This window comes from Nycticebus coucang, chromosome 22, assembly GCF_027406575.1.
Source record: "Nycticebus coucang isolate mNycCou1 chromosome 22, mNycCou1.pri, whole genome shotgun sequence".
Classification (NCBI taxonomy): Eukaryota; Metazoa; Chordata; class Mammalia; order Primates; family Lorisidae; genus Nycticebus; species Nycticebus coucang.
The window spans coordinates 48,725,271-48,743,273 of NC_069801.1; the positions used below are offsets into that span (position 1 = coordinate 48,725,271).

Sequence of the window (18,003 nt, forward strand, 5' to 3'; positions counted from 1 at the left end):
CTGCCGTCACACTTCTTACACCCCATGCAGAGAGTCTGGCTATAGAAAGAGGGGGGCAGTGCCTATGGCTCAAAGGAGGAGGGCGCCAGTCCCATATGCCAGAGGTGGTGAGTTCAAACCCAGCCCTGGCCAAAAACTGCAAAAAAAAAAAAAAAAAAGAGGCTGAGGGGAGAAGTAAAGCTGAAAAATGGAAAATGTAATTGAGTCCTGGGTCTAGTGGACATCCCAGTTTTGTGAGCTAATAAATTCTAGTTTTTTTATTAATGCTAGTTTGATTTGGGATTTTATCACTTGTAGTAACAAGAATGTATCACAATTTTAAAAGCTTGGCACCAGTAGCACAGTGGTTACAGCGCCAGCCACATACACCGAGGCTGGAGAGTTCGAATCTAGCCCAGGCCAGCTAAATGAACAATGACAACTGCAACAACAACAACAACAACAACAACAACAAAATAGCCAGGCATTGTAGTGGAGCCGGTCCTCCCAGGTACTGGGAGGCTGAGGCAAGAAAATCGCATAAGCCCAAGAGTTTGAGGTTGCTGTGAGTTATGTCGCCACAGCACTCTACCAAGAGTGACATAGTGAGACTCTGTCTCAAAAAAGAAAAAAAAAGCTTGATTGAGATATAATTTACATACCATACGATTCACCCATTTATACAATTTTTTTTTTTTTTTTTGAGACAGGGTCTCACTTTGTCACCCTCAGTAGAGTGCTAGGGCATCACAGCTCACAGCAATCTCAGTAGATTGGGCTCAAGTGATCCTCTTGCCTCAGCCTCCCAGGTGCCTGCCACAACACCCGGCTATTTTTTAGAGACAGTGTCTTGCTCTTGCTCAGGTCTCAAACTAGTGAGCTCAAGCAATCCATCTGCCTTGGCCTCCCAGAGTGCTAAGATACAAGCATGAGCACCTTGCCTGGCCTATACAATTTTTAATAGTATATTTATTTGCATAAGTATTTATTTAATATCTCTTTACCCATTAGTTCCATTAGTTCCATGACAGTAAAGATCACAGCTGTCTATTCACTGTTAATTAGATCCTAAGTACCAGGACAGAACTTGACCCAGAGTATATGCTCAATCATATTTTTCACTGAATAACTAAAATATATTAATGAATATCTACCCTATGCTGGGTGCTTGGGATAATGAAACAAATCAGACAAAATCTCTGCTCTCAAAGCCTGGAGAGAGATAAACATGTAAATAGGCAAGTTTTGGTAATCAATATAGGCAAGCTCAGGAAATTGTGTTGGGCAGAGATGGGTTACCTTGACCTGCCACATCTGACCATTCACGAAAGCCTTTGGTCTCCCTAAACTCTGCACTAAGATTTAATCTCACTTCCATCTATGTTAAATATAAATTTGATCTATACTAACTACCTTCCTTAAAGTCGAGCAATTTATTTGACCTCTCTGAATCTAATTTTTCAGAGTATTAGACATGCCCTAGAATACCCACCTTGAAAGATTATAGGGAGAATTAAATGAGATAATTAATGCTAAATACAGCACAATCTCCCTAGTTAACCACCTCCCAATATCGACCACCTCCTTCAGTCAGCCTAATTTTCATAGATTGGACCTGCACCATTCATCCATAGTAGTACAGGCCTAATTCCTTATTCCACCTCTATATTATAGTCCCTTGGGTGGTCAACTTATAGAGGTTCTTCTGTATTTCACATGGTACCTGTTTCAATATCTATAAGTTATTATTACTGTATTTGCTATATAGTAAAGTTAAGTGGTTAGGAGCACAGGCTCTGAAGCCAGCCTACTGCTTGTATTCAAATCCTGGCTCTACCCTCTTACTAGCTGTATGACTTGAGGATGTCACTCAACTTTTCTGTGCTCTCTTTTTTCTATTCTGTTAAAAAAAAAAAAAAAAAAAGACCCACAAAATGTTGAGACAATAAAAGTGCGTATCTTGGTTTTGGGGGATTTAATTGAGTAGTACTTTAAAACACTTAGAATAGTATCTAACACAAGGTAAGTATCTAATAAATGTTTAACCAACTTGCCTTAAAAAAATCTTAGTCATAATAGTTTGGCATGTTAGTTGTACTTTTTCTTAATATAAAACTAACTGACCTTTAAAACCCTCAGCTTTGGCTTGGTGCCTATAGCTCAGTGGCTAGGACACCAGCCACATATGCTGGGGCTGGCGGGTTCAAACCCAGCCCAGGCCTGCTAAACAACGACAACTACTATAAAAAAAAATAGCCAGGCATTATGGCGGGGGCCTGTAGTCTCAGCTACTTGGGAGGCTGAGGCAAAAGAATTGCTTAAGCCCAAGAGTTTGAGGTTGCTGTGAGCTGTGATGCTATGGCACTCTATCAAGGATGACTTAGTGAGATTCTGTCTCAAACAAAACAAAACAAAAACAAACCCTGGGCCATGCCTGTGGCTCAGTGAGTAGGGCGCCAGCCCCATAAATCAAGGGTGGCAGATTTGTTCGTTATTTTTTTCTAATACACATCAAAAGAAATATACAAAATTATCTGTCACTATTTCAGTGGCACAAGTCACTCTCTTTGGGCAACACTACTCCAGTCTCATACCATCCAGTGATTTATGGTTCCCTGAACCATAGGGCTATCTATTCCTTGCCTTTGCCAGTATTATGTCTCCTTCCTGGAATGTCGTTGCTGCTCTTCCATATGTCGCTGGCCCTGCTTGTTTTCCAGATTCCACTTGAGCATTATTTTGTCTGACCCCACCTGAAGCAGGTGTCTCCTCCATGCTCCCCAATCTCTTGGGACACTCTCTGTCACAGCCCTCATCACTTGGGCTATTGCTGTTTTTGTCTGTTCTCTCACTGAATCAAGCTTCTTCAGACCAGGGAATGTATCCTACGTTATAGCACAGTGCCTGGCAGACAGTAGGTGCTCAGGAAGTCTTCATCAGACTGTAAAATGAAGTAGCCAAACGCTTGCATTATAAAATTAAATCAAAAACTGGTTTTACACATCTACTCAGGGCCAGGCCATATGCCAGGCACTATGGGTACAAAGATAAACAAAACTCATTTCCTGTCCTCCAGGAGCTTTCTGGAGACAAGTAAATGAGTCACCCAAGTGTGATGGGTATTGGGACTACTGCAGGTGTGGGGTACGTTAAGTGTGGACACAAAGAAAAGAGCTTTGGGGGCCAGCAAGGCTTCATAGAAGGTCTGAATCTTGAGCTATTGTGAAAGCTGAGTGGAGGCTCACCTCAGATGGAGGAGGGTAGAAGATGAGGCATAGAAGAAAAGATTCCGGGCGGTGCCTGTGGCTCAAAGGAGTAAGGCGCTGGCCCCATATGCCTGAGGTGGAAGGTTCAAACCCAGCCCCGGCCAGGAAAAAAATAAATAAATAATAAAATAAATTATAAAAAGGTCTCAGAGGGCGGTGCCTGTGGCTCAAGGAGTAGGGCGCTGGTCCCATATGCCAGAGGTGGCAGGTTCAAACCTAACCCTGGCCAAAATCAAAAAAAAAAAAAAAAAAAAAAGGTCTCAGAGTGGCACCTGTGGCTCAAAGGAATAGGGTGTCAGCCCCATATACCGGACGTGGCGGGTTCAAACCCGGCCCTGGCCAGAAAAAAAAAAAAAAAAGAAGACAGATGGGAAATAATCAGTCTAGCGCAGTGGTTCTCAACCTGTGGGTCGCGACCCTTTTGAGGGTTGAATGACCCTTCCACAGGGGTCGATTCATATGATTTATAACAGTAGCAAAATTACAGTTATGAAGTAGCAAAGAAAATAATTTTATGGTTGGGGGTCACCACAACATGAGGAACTGTATTAAAGAGTCGCTGCATTAGGAAGGTTGAGAATCACTGGTCTAGGGAGAGTGCTGGGAGTCCCCCCATGGACTATGGGTTGAGAGCACAAATAGCCTGAAGTTAAGCAAGTGCGATTAACGTGATTTATGGTTCCCGGAACCACAGGGCTGTCTATTCCTTGCCTTTGCCAGGGTTACGTCTCCAGTTGTTGCTGCTCTTCCGTGTGTGGCCGGCCCTGCTTGTTTTCCAGATTCCACTTGAGCATTATGATCTCTGACCCCAGAGAACTGTACCAAGTGGAGATACTTTCTGGACTCTGAGAACCTCTATGACAGTGGTTCTCAACCTTCCTAATGCTGCAACCCTTTAATACAGTTCCTTATGTTGTCGTGACCCCCAACCATAAAATTATTTTGTTGCTACTTCATAACTGTAATTTTGCTGCTGTTATGAATCGTAATGTAAATATCTGATGTGTAGGAGACCCCCAAAGGGGTCGGCAACCCACTTGTTGAGAACTGCTGCTCTATGACATAGTAGGAATGGTGAAACCCAAGATAACCCACCTCCCTAGCTACTTAGCACTTACAGTTTGCTAATCTCTAGTCCAGGCCACCTTGGGGAATAGAAGTGGGGAGAAAGAAGTAGAGGGTACACACATGTACTTACAACACACATAATACAGTTATATATAACACACAATTCACACCACTCGCATATTATACAATTTGCCCATTTAAAAGCACTCCAGAAACTGTTATACTTCAGAGAATATAACTTTAAACCTTCTACTCCTCAATACTGACAACTACAGGGGTCCTCAAACTGCGGCCCGCGGGCCACATGAGGTGGTATGATTGTATTTGTTCCTGTTTTGTTTTGTTTTTTACTTCAAAATAAGATATGTGCAGTGTGCATAGGAATTTGTTCATATTTTTTTTTTAAACTATAGTCCAGCCCTCCAACGGTCTGAGGGACAGTGAACTGGCCCCCTGTTTAAAAAGTTTGAGGACCCTTGCATTAGGATGTGAGACATGTTTAGGGAGACTGGCTAAAAGCTAAGCAGTCTCTATTCTAGAGGAAGATTTTAAACTTTCTATAGCTATGGACCTCTTTCTCTAAGGCAAACTTACATTGAACCTCAATATACAAAACAAGTTACTCTTCTAACCAAAAGTAGGTAGAGGTTCTGCTCTGAGGCCACCGAGACGTGTTTGAGCACTTGGGCCTCAGTGGAACACAGGGATCAAAATGCTTTAAGGTCGGATTTTTCCAAGCATCAATGAACTGCATATTTGAACCACAAAGTTTTGCCCCTTCATAAAATAACTTTTGTTGTGACTTGTGTTTTGCGGAAAAACATCAGTTTGCATTGAGAGAAACTGTAAAAAACAGCATATAATATCCAGTGTTGTGATTGCCGCAAGGATTATTATCCTTATTGATATTAAGGACATAGTCACACTGAGCATACAGACTGATCTACAGTTGCCAATGAACAGCAGCACTTCTCTAGAATTAAGGGTTTATTTTTATATTAAAGGTACTCTGAATCATGTAACTGATTATGTTTCCTTTTTTGCGATGGTTGCTAGGAAGATTGAAGGCAAGTTTTTGCCCAGTTCTTGCAGGTACCCAGCAACTTATGACACATACATTCACCTCACCTTGGTTTCCACTTATTCCCACCCTTGCTTTTTCTTTGCTCCAATTTTCTCACTTATTTTGTTTTATTGCTGAACTATAATGATTTTTATAAGATACTTCAAATCTTTTATGAAAGGAGATGACAACAAAGTTCATAAATTTAAAATGTTCTTACATATTCAATATAACAGAATATATACATGTCATAAATGATGAACTACCTAAACTTCACAAGCAGAAAACCCATATGTACAGCATACAAATATCAAACAATACACACAGAACATGGGTGCATAATTCACAATCACAACATACACTAATATCACAAAGACAAACACACACTCATCCTCTCTGTTTGCTCCACTCCTAGGTGTACATGTACACAGGTGTCACACACTTACCAAGCTGCTCTGCAAGAAGTCGGCCCTTCTCAGTGGGAACAACCCTCTCTTCTTCCATGTCACACTTGTTCCCCACCAGAATAACCTGTGCGTTGTCCCAGGAGTAGGTCTTGATCTGAGTAGCCCTAAAAAGAGACCGAGAGAGATGTTAATCACACTGAATGACTATTGACTGAATGTGTGTCTCCTTCCCCAAATCCACCTGTTGAAGACTAACCCTTAATGTGATGGTATTTGAAGGTGTAGCTTTGGGAGGGAATTATGTCAGGAGGATATAGTCCTAATAAAGGGATTAGTGTCCTTATAAGAAGAGAAAGAGACTGGAGCTCTCTTTCTTGCCCATGTGAGATTACAACAAGAAGGTGCTATCTCCAGATACTGGAGATGCTGGAGTCTTGACCTTGGACTTCTGATCTCCAGAACTGTGAGAAATAAATATTTGTCATTTAAGCCACCCATTCTATAGTATTTTGGTTACAGCAGCCCACACTCACTAAGACACACAACCTCCTAGGTCAGAAAGAGAACCAGGAAGTTCAAAGAAATGTTTTCTCTCCCATAAGACTAGCAACATACAAGTTACTGCCAATTAGTTCAACTGGGGACAGACCGACAGATAACCTACCCCTGATGGCTGTCACAGATGCTGAGCCCTAAGCCCTCATTGCAAATCTCAGCCACCTCCCCCTTCCTCACTTTCTAAAACATGTATCTGACTATCCTGATTTTTTTTTAGAGTCTCACTCTGTCATCGTAGGTAGAGTGCAGTGGCATCAGCATAGCTCACTACAACCTGAAACTCCTGTCTCAAGCAATCCTCTTGCCTCAGCCTCCCAAGTAGCTGGGACTACAGGCCTGGCTAATCTTCCTACTTTTAATAGAGACAGCATCGCTATTAAATTGCTCTATTGCTTAGGCTGGTCTCAAACTCCTGAGCTCAAGCAATCCTCCTGCCTCAGCCTCCGACAGTGCTAGGATTACAGGTGTCACTGCACCCCTAAATGTGTACTTTCTTAAGTGGCTTCTCTGGCCCCTGACTAGCTATGTAATCAAATCCAGATTCCTCGGTTCAAGACTATTCATGTCCTGTCTCTCTAGCCTCATTACCCTTCCTCCCACCTCACAAATGTTCCCACTCAGTCCCAAAAGCTTCTACATGGCTTGTGCCTTTGTCTATAGTGGGAATCCCTTCCCCACAACTAACCCACCCTCCAAGGCCCAGTGCTGCTCCAGTGTGCCTTGCAGGAAGCCTTCTGAAGCTTCCCTAGATCCAGGTGCCTCCACGGATCTCCTCTCTGGTGCATAAGTCTGCACTGAAGCCTCAGGTCATGAGTATTTGCAGAAACACATGTCAGCAGTGGTTTCTTTCATGTAAGATAATTATGAAACTTGGGTGGCGGGCGGCGCCTGTGGCTCAGTGAGTGGGGTGCCGGCCCATATGCCGAGGGTGGCAGGTTCAAGCCCAGCCCCGGCCAAACTGCAACAAAAAAATAGCCGGGTGTTGTGGCGGGCGCCTGTGGTCCTAGCTGCTCAGGAGGCTGAGGCAGGAGAATCGCGTAAGCCCAAGAGTTGGAGGTTGCTGTGAACTGTGTGACGCCACAGCACTCTACCCGAGGGCGGTACAGTGAGACTCTGTCTCTACCAAAAAAAAAAGAAAAGAAAAAAAAAAGAAACTTGGGTAGCACCTGTGGCTCAGTGAGTAGGGTGCTGGCCCCATATATGGAAGGTGGCGGATTCAAACCCAGCCCCGGCCAAACTCCAACAAAAAATAGCTGGGTGTTGTGGCGGGTGCCTGTGGTCCCAGCTACGCAGGAGGCTGAGGCAAGAGAATTGCCTAAGCCCAGGAGTTGGAGGTTGTGTGAGCTGTGATGCCACAGCACTCTACCGAGAGCGACAAAGTAAGACTCTGTCGTTCAAAAAAAAAAGATAATTATGAAACTTTAAAAAAATACTTTTCAAATGTTTCTACTTTTCACATTTTTGAAGGTGAGCAACTTCAAATTATTACTTCTATAATTAAAAACAAAATTTTACCAGAGGAATAAAATACGACTCTTACATTGTGGAGACATCTTTTTTGTCTTCCAGGATGGGCCTAACTCTGTCCCATCAGATAGAAATAATTACTTCCCCTTTTGGTCCCCTAACATTCACATATTTCACACTTGGCTGAATTTATCTGTGTCCCCCTAAGGACAGGGAAAGGCAGCTTATTCATCTTTGGCATGTCAACACCCAGCACAGAGAAATAGCAAGAAGGTGTCGGTGCATGTCTGATCAATGAGTGAGCCAGTGAATGGTTCATCCTGAGGCAGATCTTGCATCTGAACCTACTCTGACTGACTCAACCCTAACTGCAACCCAGACCAATTACTGACTTGCTGATCCCACCATCAACCTGCTCATCTGTGGTGAGAAGCCATTCAAAGGACAGAATTCACTTACCCACCATCTGTTGTGGGCCCCGGAGAGCCAGGCACCCTACTGGACCCTGGGGCTTGGATGGGAGGTAGGGGCCAGGGCTTGAGAGAGAGGGATGGACGTTCTGTCTTCAGACTCAAGGTAACTGGGAGACAACTGTTCCTACCTCCACATGCTACTCTTCATCTTCCTCCCTCCTCCCACCCCATTCCCTCTCAGCTCCCAGATTAGCAACAAGCTCAGGTTATTCTTGGAGGAATTGTCACCAGGTGTTGAAGTCACTGTGTTCCCGAAACAGAGACTGATGGAGAAAGGAAAGAGGTCAAGGCCAGTAGGGAGAGAGCAGTGTGGAGACCTGTGGAGAAGGAGCTTGTCAGTCCAGGAAGGTCCTGACAGGAGAGGGGGGATGGAGAAAGAAGGAGGGGAGGGAGGAAGCCATGGCTGGAGAGAGTAAAAGGAAGCGGAAGAGAGAGAGGAAGGAAAGGAGAAAGAAGGAAAGTAGAGGGAAGAACAATTGTTCAAAAGGAAGGGGGAGAAAGGAGGAAGAAGAGGATGACCTAGAGGCAGAAAAGGCAACGACAGAATCTCCTGAATGATGGGCAGGCCATTGACACCCTGGACTATGGGTTGGAACAGGGGATGTAGCAGGCAGCCTGTGAAGTCACTCTGCTAAGGCTCCAAGTTGCCAATGCTCCTTTGGAGAAGGGAAGTCCTCAAAGTTGTTGGGCAAAAGGGAGCAGGAGAGAAGCTTGGCACTGGCCAGCACCGCTGCTGTGTGCCTCGCTTGCTCAGCCTCTTTGCTTCTAAGAACAGCCAACAAAAGCTCCACCTTCCTCCATTCTCATCTAAGGGGTAGGGGTTCCTAGCCCCTCTCTCTCATGCGCCTGCCCTTCAGGCTCCCATCTCCTGTGAGTAATGCCCCAGGAAGGAAGACATCAGTTGCTCAGAGGTTGTACCTCAGGGGTGCTGGACTAATTTCCATTGTATATTAAACCTTTATGAACTTGGATTAGATGTGCTCTTGGACTCCCAGCCCAGCTCAGGGATAAACTTTATAAAGAATTGCTGTGTGGATTCAATGTCCACTGTAGCTAGAGTAATCTCCCTAAAACCTTGATTTCCAATTCAAATGTCATGAGACAGCATCCAAACTCCTTATCCCAACACACAAAACCCTTCACAACCTGTGTCATCCTGCCTTCTCTCCTTTGCACATCTGTATTCTTTTTCTGGAACATTCTTATCCATTCATCCCTTGGGCTAACTCCTGTTTATCTTAGAAAGTGCAGCATACACATTAGCAACTCCGGGGCACCTTCCCTGACCCCCTAAACGGGGTCAGAGAGCTTTCTGTTGGGTTCCTTCAGCCCGGATGTCCCTCTTCATCACTAAGCCTATCCCATGATATATTCATCACCTGCTTACAAAACTGTCTTCTCCCCTTTCCTGTGAGTTCCTGGCTCATTCCCCTGGGTTTACATAGTACACAGCACAGGGCCTAGTACGTGTTTGGTTTCCACGAGCAGTGTGCTGAACAAATGAGCGAGTGAGTGTGGTACCAGTCCTGGACGGCACTGAAGGACTCCTCATTGGTGATGTCATACATCAGGATGAAGCCCATGGCCCCGCGGTAATAGGCTGTTGTGATGGTGCGGTACCTCTCCTGCCCAGCTGTGTCCTGGTGGAAGAAGGAAAGAGTCAGTCTCTTAGAAAGTCTGCTTTAGTTCCTAAAATGTCCCCGAGGCAATCAACTAAAAATCCAAAGCACATTTAAGGAGGCACCTGTTATGTGTCTTGCATTGTGCTTGGTAACTAGCACAATGGGTTTGTGTGTAAAGTCGGTTTAAAACCTCATAGAAAGCAATAAGAAAATAATTAAAATCCCAATACAAAAATGGGGTATAGGAATGAACAAGTCACAGAGGAAATGTAAGTGGATCATTATTATATAAAAGTTGTATCCCTGACTGAGTGCCCAAAGCTCAGTGAGTACGGGGTCGGCCACAGACACCGAGGCTGGTGGGTTTGAGTCCGGCCCAGACCTGCTAAACAACAATGACAACTGCAACCAAAAATAGCCGGGCGTTGTGGCGGGCGCCTGTAGTCCCAGCTACTTGGGAGGCAAGAGAATTGCTTAAACCCAAGAGTTTGAGGTTGCTGTGAGCTGTGATGCCATAGCACTCTACCATAGCAACACTTTGTCTCAAAAAAAAAACAAAAAAACCCTGTTATCCCTATTTTTAATAAATAACTCCCATTAGAGCTAGATAAGGATTCAGTGAGATGCATAACCTCTCACTTTGCTTGGGAGTGGAACTTGATTTAACCTTTCTGGAAATCAATTTAGAAGTTTCAGGAGCATACTGTTGGGGTTTTTTTTTGCGCTTTTTGGCCAGGGCTGGGTTTGAACCCGCCACCTCCAGCATATGGGGCCGGCACCCTCCTCCTTTGAGCTACAGCGGCCGCCCTCAAGAGCATACTCTTTAACCAAGAAATATTCCCTCTAAAATTTTTTCCAACAGAAATAGAAAATCAGATAAAAATATATGCATAAAAATGTTTGTTATAGCTTTATTTAGATAATAGAAAGCATTATCAACTTACCTATTCCACAACTGGAGAATGATTAAAATGTAGGAATTTTTATGTGAGTTTATATATGTAAGAATATTTAATGACATCAGACAATGCTTGTATGTTGATGTAATATCAATTTTGTAACTATATATGTACAGAAGAAAACTGGAAAAAAAAACACATCAAAAGGTTCATAGAGATAAGGTCGGGTATGATGGCTCATGCCTGTAATTCTAGCACTTTGGTAGGCTTAGGCAGGTGGATTGCCTGAGCTCAGGAGTTCCAGACCAGCCTGAGCAAGAGCAAGACCTTGCACTACTAAAAATGGAAAAATTGGTGGTGCCTGTAGCTCAGTGGGTAGGGCGCCAGCCACATATACTAAGGCTGGTAGGTTCGAATCTGGCCTGGCCAACTAAAACAACAATGACAACTGCAACAAAAAAATAGCCGGGCATTATGGCAGGCGCCTGTAGTCCCAGCTACTGGGGAGGCTGAGGCAAGAGAATCGCGTAAGCCCAAGAGGTTGAGGTTGCTGTGAGCTGTGACGCCACAGCACTCTACTGAGGGTGACATAGTGAGACTCTGTCTCAAAAAAAAAAAAAAGGAAAAATACATAAAAATGGATAAACCAGCTATACATGGTGACAGGCACCTGTAGGCCAAGCTACTTGGGAGGCTGAGGCAAGAGGATCACTTAAACCCAGGAGTTTGAGGTTGCTGTGAGCTACGATGATGCCACGGCACTCTACCCAGGGCATAACACAGAGTAAGACTCTGTCTCCAAAAAAAAAAAAAAATGTTAATAGAGATCATTATCTGAGTAAGAGACAAGAATTTTTCTGGGATTTTTATTTTCTTTGTATGTTTTTATTTCTCTACAATGGGCATGTATTACTCTTATACAAGGAAAAGCAAACTAACATTCAAACTTTAAAAAAAATGACAAGACAATTCATCATTTCAAAGATCTGACAGTCTAGTTGGAAAGGTAAACATGTAAGAAAGTGAGCTGATGCACACTAGATGCTTCACAAATGTCCACAGGTCTATATGTGAAGACCAATCTTCCCTGAGTCATTCAGTTTCACAATGTGCGATGCTTGTTTCCTCACCTATTATCTCATTTAAACTTTATAAAATCCCTCTAAATCCTTACAATTCACACATTATATTTGAGAATGCAAAAAATGCAGAAAGGGTAAGTGACTTTCCCAAAGTCACAAAGCCGGTGACAAAAGCAAGGCCTCTTATTTTATTTATTTATTTAGAGACAGAGTCTCACTCTGTTGCCCTGGATAAAGTGCTATGGTGTCACAGCTCACAGCCACCTCAAAATCTTGGGTTCAGGCGATCCTCTTGCCTCAGCCAACTGAGTAGCTGAGACTACAAGTACCTGCCATGATGCCTGGCTAGTTTTTCTATTTTTAAGGAAAGACAGGTCTCACACTAGCTCAGGCTGGTCTCAAACTCTTGACTTCAAGGAATACACCTGCCTTGGCCTCCCAGAGTGCTAGGATTACAAGTGCGAGTCACCACGCCTAGCCCCAAAGCGAGGCCTTAAATCCAGAACTTCAGATAATAAGTCCAATGCTACACCTCAATCCATGGAATATTGATTCATTCACAAGTATCTACTGAACACCATTTATAATGATAACAAAAGTGAATAATGGGAACAATAGTTACCTTGTACCCATTATCCACAAACTTTAGAAAAATCTGTAGAGTTGTTACTCTCATCTTAGAGATGAGGAAACTAAGGTTCATTCAAAACAAATCTGAATCCTACACCCATTATAATATATTCTGTGTGATATAAAAATGGAATGAGCACATTTCTGCCCTCAGGAAGCCTCATTAGAGTTGTGGAGGTGGCTAAGGCATAATAGCAAACTGCTAATTAGCAATATGAGGCAATATGTTATCAGCACTAGATGAGTGGAACGGAGAACAAGTGTCACACAAGTTCAGGTAAGGCAGCAACATCGTGGTTTAGGATAGGTCTGGAAACATTAAAGCAGAGATAGTGTATCCGTTAGAACAGGCCAGGTTCTTCAGTGACAAACAATCCCCAAATCTCAGTAGCTTACGCAACAAGATTTTATTTTCCTTACTATTATATGTCCATTAAGGGTTGACTGAGTGCTTTACTCTTCATGTTCCTTGTTCCAGGAGAAAGTCTGACAGAGCAGCTAACAGAGGGAAAGAATTACACTGGTTCTCAAAACTTTCACTGTTCCCATTTTACCAGCCAATGCAAGTCACACACCCAACTTCCAAGGAGTAAAAAAGTGCAATACTGTAATATACCCAGGAGGAGAACCAAACAAATGTGGTAGCACACTGATTCCCACGGTGGAATCTGCACCAAGCCCAGGAGCATCACCTGAAGATGTGCTTATTTGGTGACATAAGGAGAACAACTTTTCTAAGGAAAAGTTTTCCAAGCAGAAAGAGGAAGGACAGGTATTTTGGCAGAGAGTTTTTGATAGGAGTACTTGAGAGTAAATTAAGGATGGTAGGAGATGGGAAATGGGTAGGTGATGAAGCCAGAAAGAGCTCTGAAGGCTTTACTGAAAGCTGTGAGGTATGAACACTATCTGCTAGAGTCAAAGACTTTGAGGAAGGGGATTAATATCATTAGATCTGAGGTTTAGAAAGATCATTCTGGCAGCAGTGTGCAGAGTGGATCAGAAGAGATGGAAGGCAGGAAGGATGGTTAGAAGATCCCTGCAGACAGAGTGTGGTGGCTCATACCTGTAGTCCTAGCACTCTGGGAGGCTGAAGCAGATTGCTTGAGCTCAGGAGTTCGAGACCAACCTGAGCAAGAGCAAGATCCTGTCTCTACTAAAAAAAAAATCAGCTGAGTAAGATGGCAGGTACATATAGTCCCAGCTACTTGGGAGGCTGAGGCAGGAGGATCACTTGAACCTAGGAGTCTAAAGTTACCATGAGCCAGGCTGACATCTGGGGCAACAGAGTGAGTCTCTGCCTCAAAAAATAAATAAATAAATAAATAGAAAGATTTTTGCAGTGGTTCAAGTGAGATGACGTAAGCATTTGTGAAGTAGAGTGGTAGCAAGAGGGATAGACCAGGAACAGATTCATTGAGGTATTTAAGAGATAAAGTTATAGGGCATGGTGATAGATTAGATGTAAAGAGATAAAAAAGCAAAGATAACAGCTATGTTTCTGTCAGGGCTCAGCTTCTCCGTGTCCTCAGCAATTCAGCTCCGACTCAGATTTGCACAGACTTATTCAGCAAAACAAAACTGCATTTAACATAGCCACCCTCCTTGGAGAGCATGTGAGTCACCATCTCCTGTTCATTGAAAAAGGTCTTTGAATATCTTACTCTTCATCTCAATCAGCTTATCAGAATATTCCTTCTGACCACGTACAGTAGTTCTCCCTAAGAGTCTGACAAATACAGTATTCTCCAGCTCACAAATGACTAAGTGGGGCTAGTGCAGCTGGTGATTTTAAAGTTGAAGCCAATGCTCATTAACCATTCTGAAAATCCCAGGGACTTAAGAATTATGCTAAATCTACTTTGCCTGTGCTCTAGAAATGGAAGAACAAAGCATAGATGACAGCTCATCTGTTTACAGCATAGTTTACTGACTACTTTAAACCCACTGCTAAGACCTAATGCTCAGGGGAAAAAAAAATTCCTTTCACAATGTTGTTCATTGACAAATGCACCTAGTTACCCAAGAACCTTTACAGAGATGTGTAAGCAGGTGAGTGTGGTTCCCATGCCTGCTAACACAACATCCATTCTGCAGCTCATAAATCAAGGAGTCATTTTGACTTTCAAGTCTTATTATTTTGGACCCGGGCAAAGTAAACTGAAAACGTTCTGGAAATATTTCGCCATTCTAGATGCCATTAAGAACATTTGTGATTCATGGGAGGAGGTCAAAATATCAATGTAGACAGGAGTTTGGAATAAGTTGATTCCAAACTTTGGAATCGTGGATGACTTTGAGGAATTCAAGACTTTAGTGGAGAAAGTAAATGAAAAACGTGGTAAAAATAACAAGAGAACTGGAATTAGAAGTGGAGCCTGAAGAGTTGACCAAATTGTAGCAATCTCATGATAAAATTTGAACAGAGGAGAACTTGCTTCTTACAGCAAAGAACATGGTTTCTTGACATGAAAACTGCTCCTAGTGAAGATCCTGTGAAGGTCATTCACATGACAACAAGGGATTTAGTAAACTGCATAAGATTAGTTGATAAAACAGTAGCAGGGTTTGAAAGGATTGACTTAAATTTTGAAGGAAGCTTTGGGTGCTACAGAAACATTTTTCCGGGAATGAAGAATCAATTAATGTAGCAAACTCCATTATTATTTTAACAAATTGCCCCAGGAATGGCTCCATGTCTGTGCTGTGATCCCATCTCTTAGGGAGGCTGAGACAGAAGGATTGCTTGAGCCCAAGAGCTTAAGGTTGGGATAAGCTCTGATGACTCCAGTCTAGCCCAGGCAACAGAGTAAAAGACCTTGGTTCAGGAGAAAAAAAAAAAAGAGAGAGAGAGAAAAGAAAAGAAATTTTGATACCCACCCCAAACTTCAGTAACGTTCACTCTGATCAGTTAGCAGTCATCAACATTAAGGCAAGACCCTCCACCAGCAAAAAGATTACTACTCATTAAAGGCTCAGATAATCATTAGCCTTTTTTAGCAATAAAGTATTTTTTTTTTTTGTAGAGACAGAGTCTCACTGTACCGCCCTCGGGTAGAGTGCCGTGGCGTCACACGGCTCACAGCAACCTCTAACTCTTGGGCTTACGCGATTCTCTTGCCTCAGCCTCCCAAGCAACTGGGACTACAGGCGCCCACCACAACACCCGGCTATTTTTTTGTTGCAGTTTGGCCGGGGCTGAGTTTGAACCTGCCACCCTCGGCATATGGGGCCGGTGCCCTACTCACTGAGCCACAGGTGCCGCCCAGCAATAAAGTATTTTTAATTAATGTATCAACATTGTTTTTTAGACAGAATGTTATTTCACACTTAACAGACTACAGTATAGTGTAAACATGGCATTTTTTCGTTGTTGTTTAGCAGGCCCAGGCCAGGTGTAAACCCAACAATCCCACTGCACAGGGCCAGCGCGCTAACCATTGAGCATGGGCACCCAGCCTTTTTCTTTCCTTTTTTTTTTCTTGAGACAGAGTCTCACTTTGTCATCCTCATAAGAGTACGCGACATCACAGCTCACAGCAACCTCAAACTCTTGGGCTCAAGTAATTCTCTTGTCTCAGCCTCCCAAGTAGCTGGGACTACAGGTGCCCACCACAACACCCAGCTATTTTTTGGAGACAGGGTCTCGCTCTTGCTCAGGCTGGTCTTGAACCTGTGAGCTCAGGCAATCTACCCACCTGGGCCTCCCAGAGTGCTAGGATTTCAGGTGTGAGCCATCGCGCCTAGCCTAAATATAACTATCATATGCACTGGGAAACAAAACAAATTCATGTAACTTGTTTTCTTGCAAGATTCACTTTATTGCAGTGGTCTGGAACTAAACCTGCAGTATCTCCAATATAAGCTTGTGCCTACTTCATAGAGTTTTGTGAGATTAAGAACATTGATACTGTATGTATAAAATGCTTCAAACAGGGTGGCGCCTGTGGCTCAGCGGGTAGGGCGCCGGTCCCATATGCCGGAGATGGCGGGTTCAAACCCAGCCCTGGCCAAAAAAAAAAAAAAAAATGCTTCAAACAGTTCCTGGTGCATATAAATGCCATATACGCAGCAGTTATTGTTTCTGCACGTCCAGGGTCAGCTCCTAGAGCAGGGCCAGAGTCCCAGGATCTGCCCGGCTGAAGTGGATGGATGTCTTGCCTTGTGTCACTTCCTTGTCCATTCAAACCTTCCAAAGCTGCCACCAGCTGGAATCTCAATGTGAGATTCTCTTTCTTAAAGAGTAGAAATATGACCCAGGCACAGAGCCTCTTGCCTGTAACTCCAGTACTCTGGGAGCCCAAGATAAGAAGATTGTTTGAGCCTGGAAGTTTGAGACCAGCCTGAGCAAGAGCAAGGCTAGAAAAAATAGAAAAATTGGCGTGGCACCCATAGCTCAGTGGGTAGGGCACCGGCCAAATACTCTGAGGCTGGCGGGTTCCAACCCAGCCTGAGCCTGCTAAACAACAATGACAACCGCATCAAGAAAATAGCCAGGCGTTGCAGCGGGTGCCTGTAGTCCCAGCTACTTGGGAGGCTGAGGCAAGATAATCACTTGAGCCCAAGAGTTTGAGGTTGCTGTGAGCTGTGACGCCGTAACACTCTACTGAGGGTAACATAGTGAGACTCTGTCTCAAACAAACAAACAAAAAACAGTAGAAAAATTAGCTGGGTATGGTGGTGCATGCCTATAATTCCAGCCTCTCAGGAGGCTGAGGTGGATCTAATGAGCCAGGAATTTGAAGTTGCAGTGTCACCACTGCCCTCTAGCCCAGGCAACAGAGCAAGACTTTGTCTCAAGAAAAAAAGAAAAAATAAGCCTAGTTTCCTCTTCTGTAAAGCGATGATCAACTTTGCAGTGGTTGTGTGAGAATTGCAGATAAGGAGTGGGTAAAGCCTGTCGGGGCACTGAGCACATGGTAGGTGCTAAATAAAACTCACAGTAGGGGCTGCTGTTACTGTTGATATCATTGTAGTTGTTATTTCACATAAAGAAAAGTGACATTGGAAACATGACAATCCAGCTCTTGCTTGCTCAATGGAAAGTGGGCCATAGTATTGCTTCTGAACCTCTCTTTTATTTTTAAAAATCACATTGACGATCATTGATTCCCCTCCCACTGATGAAAGTCAGAAATAGAACCAAAGAAGAGACAGGAAGGAGGAGAAAGGAAGAGAAATGACTCACTGGCTACTTGAGGAAGGAGACCATGTCATCAAGAGCAATCAAATTCACTTCTACACAGCAGACACTCATTCAGCTCTTCAGATGGGCAGAGCTGTGCCAGGGAAAGGACAACACCAGCAGGAGTGAGCCTCTGCCCTGCCTCCCACGGCCCCCTCGGGGTGGCAGACAGACACACAGGCAAAAGGGAAGAGGACTAATGTCAACTGGACACCCACTATGAGCCGTGCACTTAGACAAGGGCTTTATGTATGAAATTCATTTATTATTTGTGTAGTAACAGAACTATTAATTGAGCATTGCTATG

The 18,003-nt window shown here is 43.6% G+C and overlaps 1 protein-coding gene across 1 annotated transcript in view; it reads right to left on the reverse strand.

Annotated features, from left to right (window-relative positions):
- The window catches only part of RAB3B (RAB3B, member RAS oncogene family), a 78,835-nt gene that overhangs the window by 15,527 nt on the left and 45,305 nt on the right, over positions 1 to 18,003 (reverse strand). Inside the window, exons 3-4 of the mRNA XM_053576481.1 lie at positions 9,803 to 9,921; positions 5,823 to 5,947 (exon numbers count right to left, since the gene is read on the reverse strand). Of these exons, the coding sequence (XP_053432456.1) occupies positions 5,823 to 5,947; positions 9,803 to 9,921 (244 nt within the window). The remainder of the gene's footprint in view (positions 1 to 5,822; positions 5,948 to 9,802; positions 9,922 to 18,003) is intronic.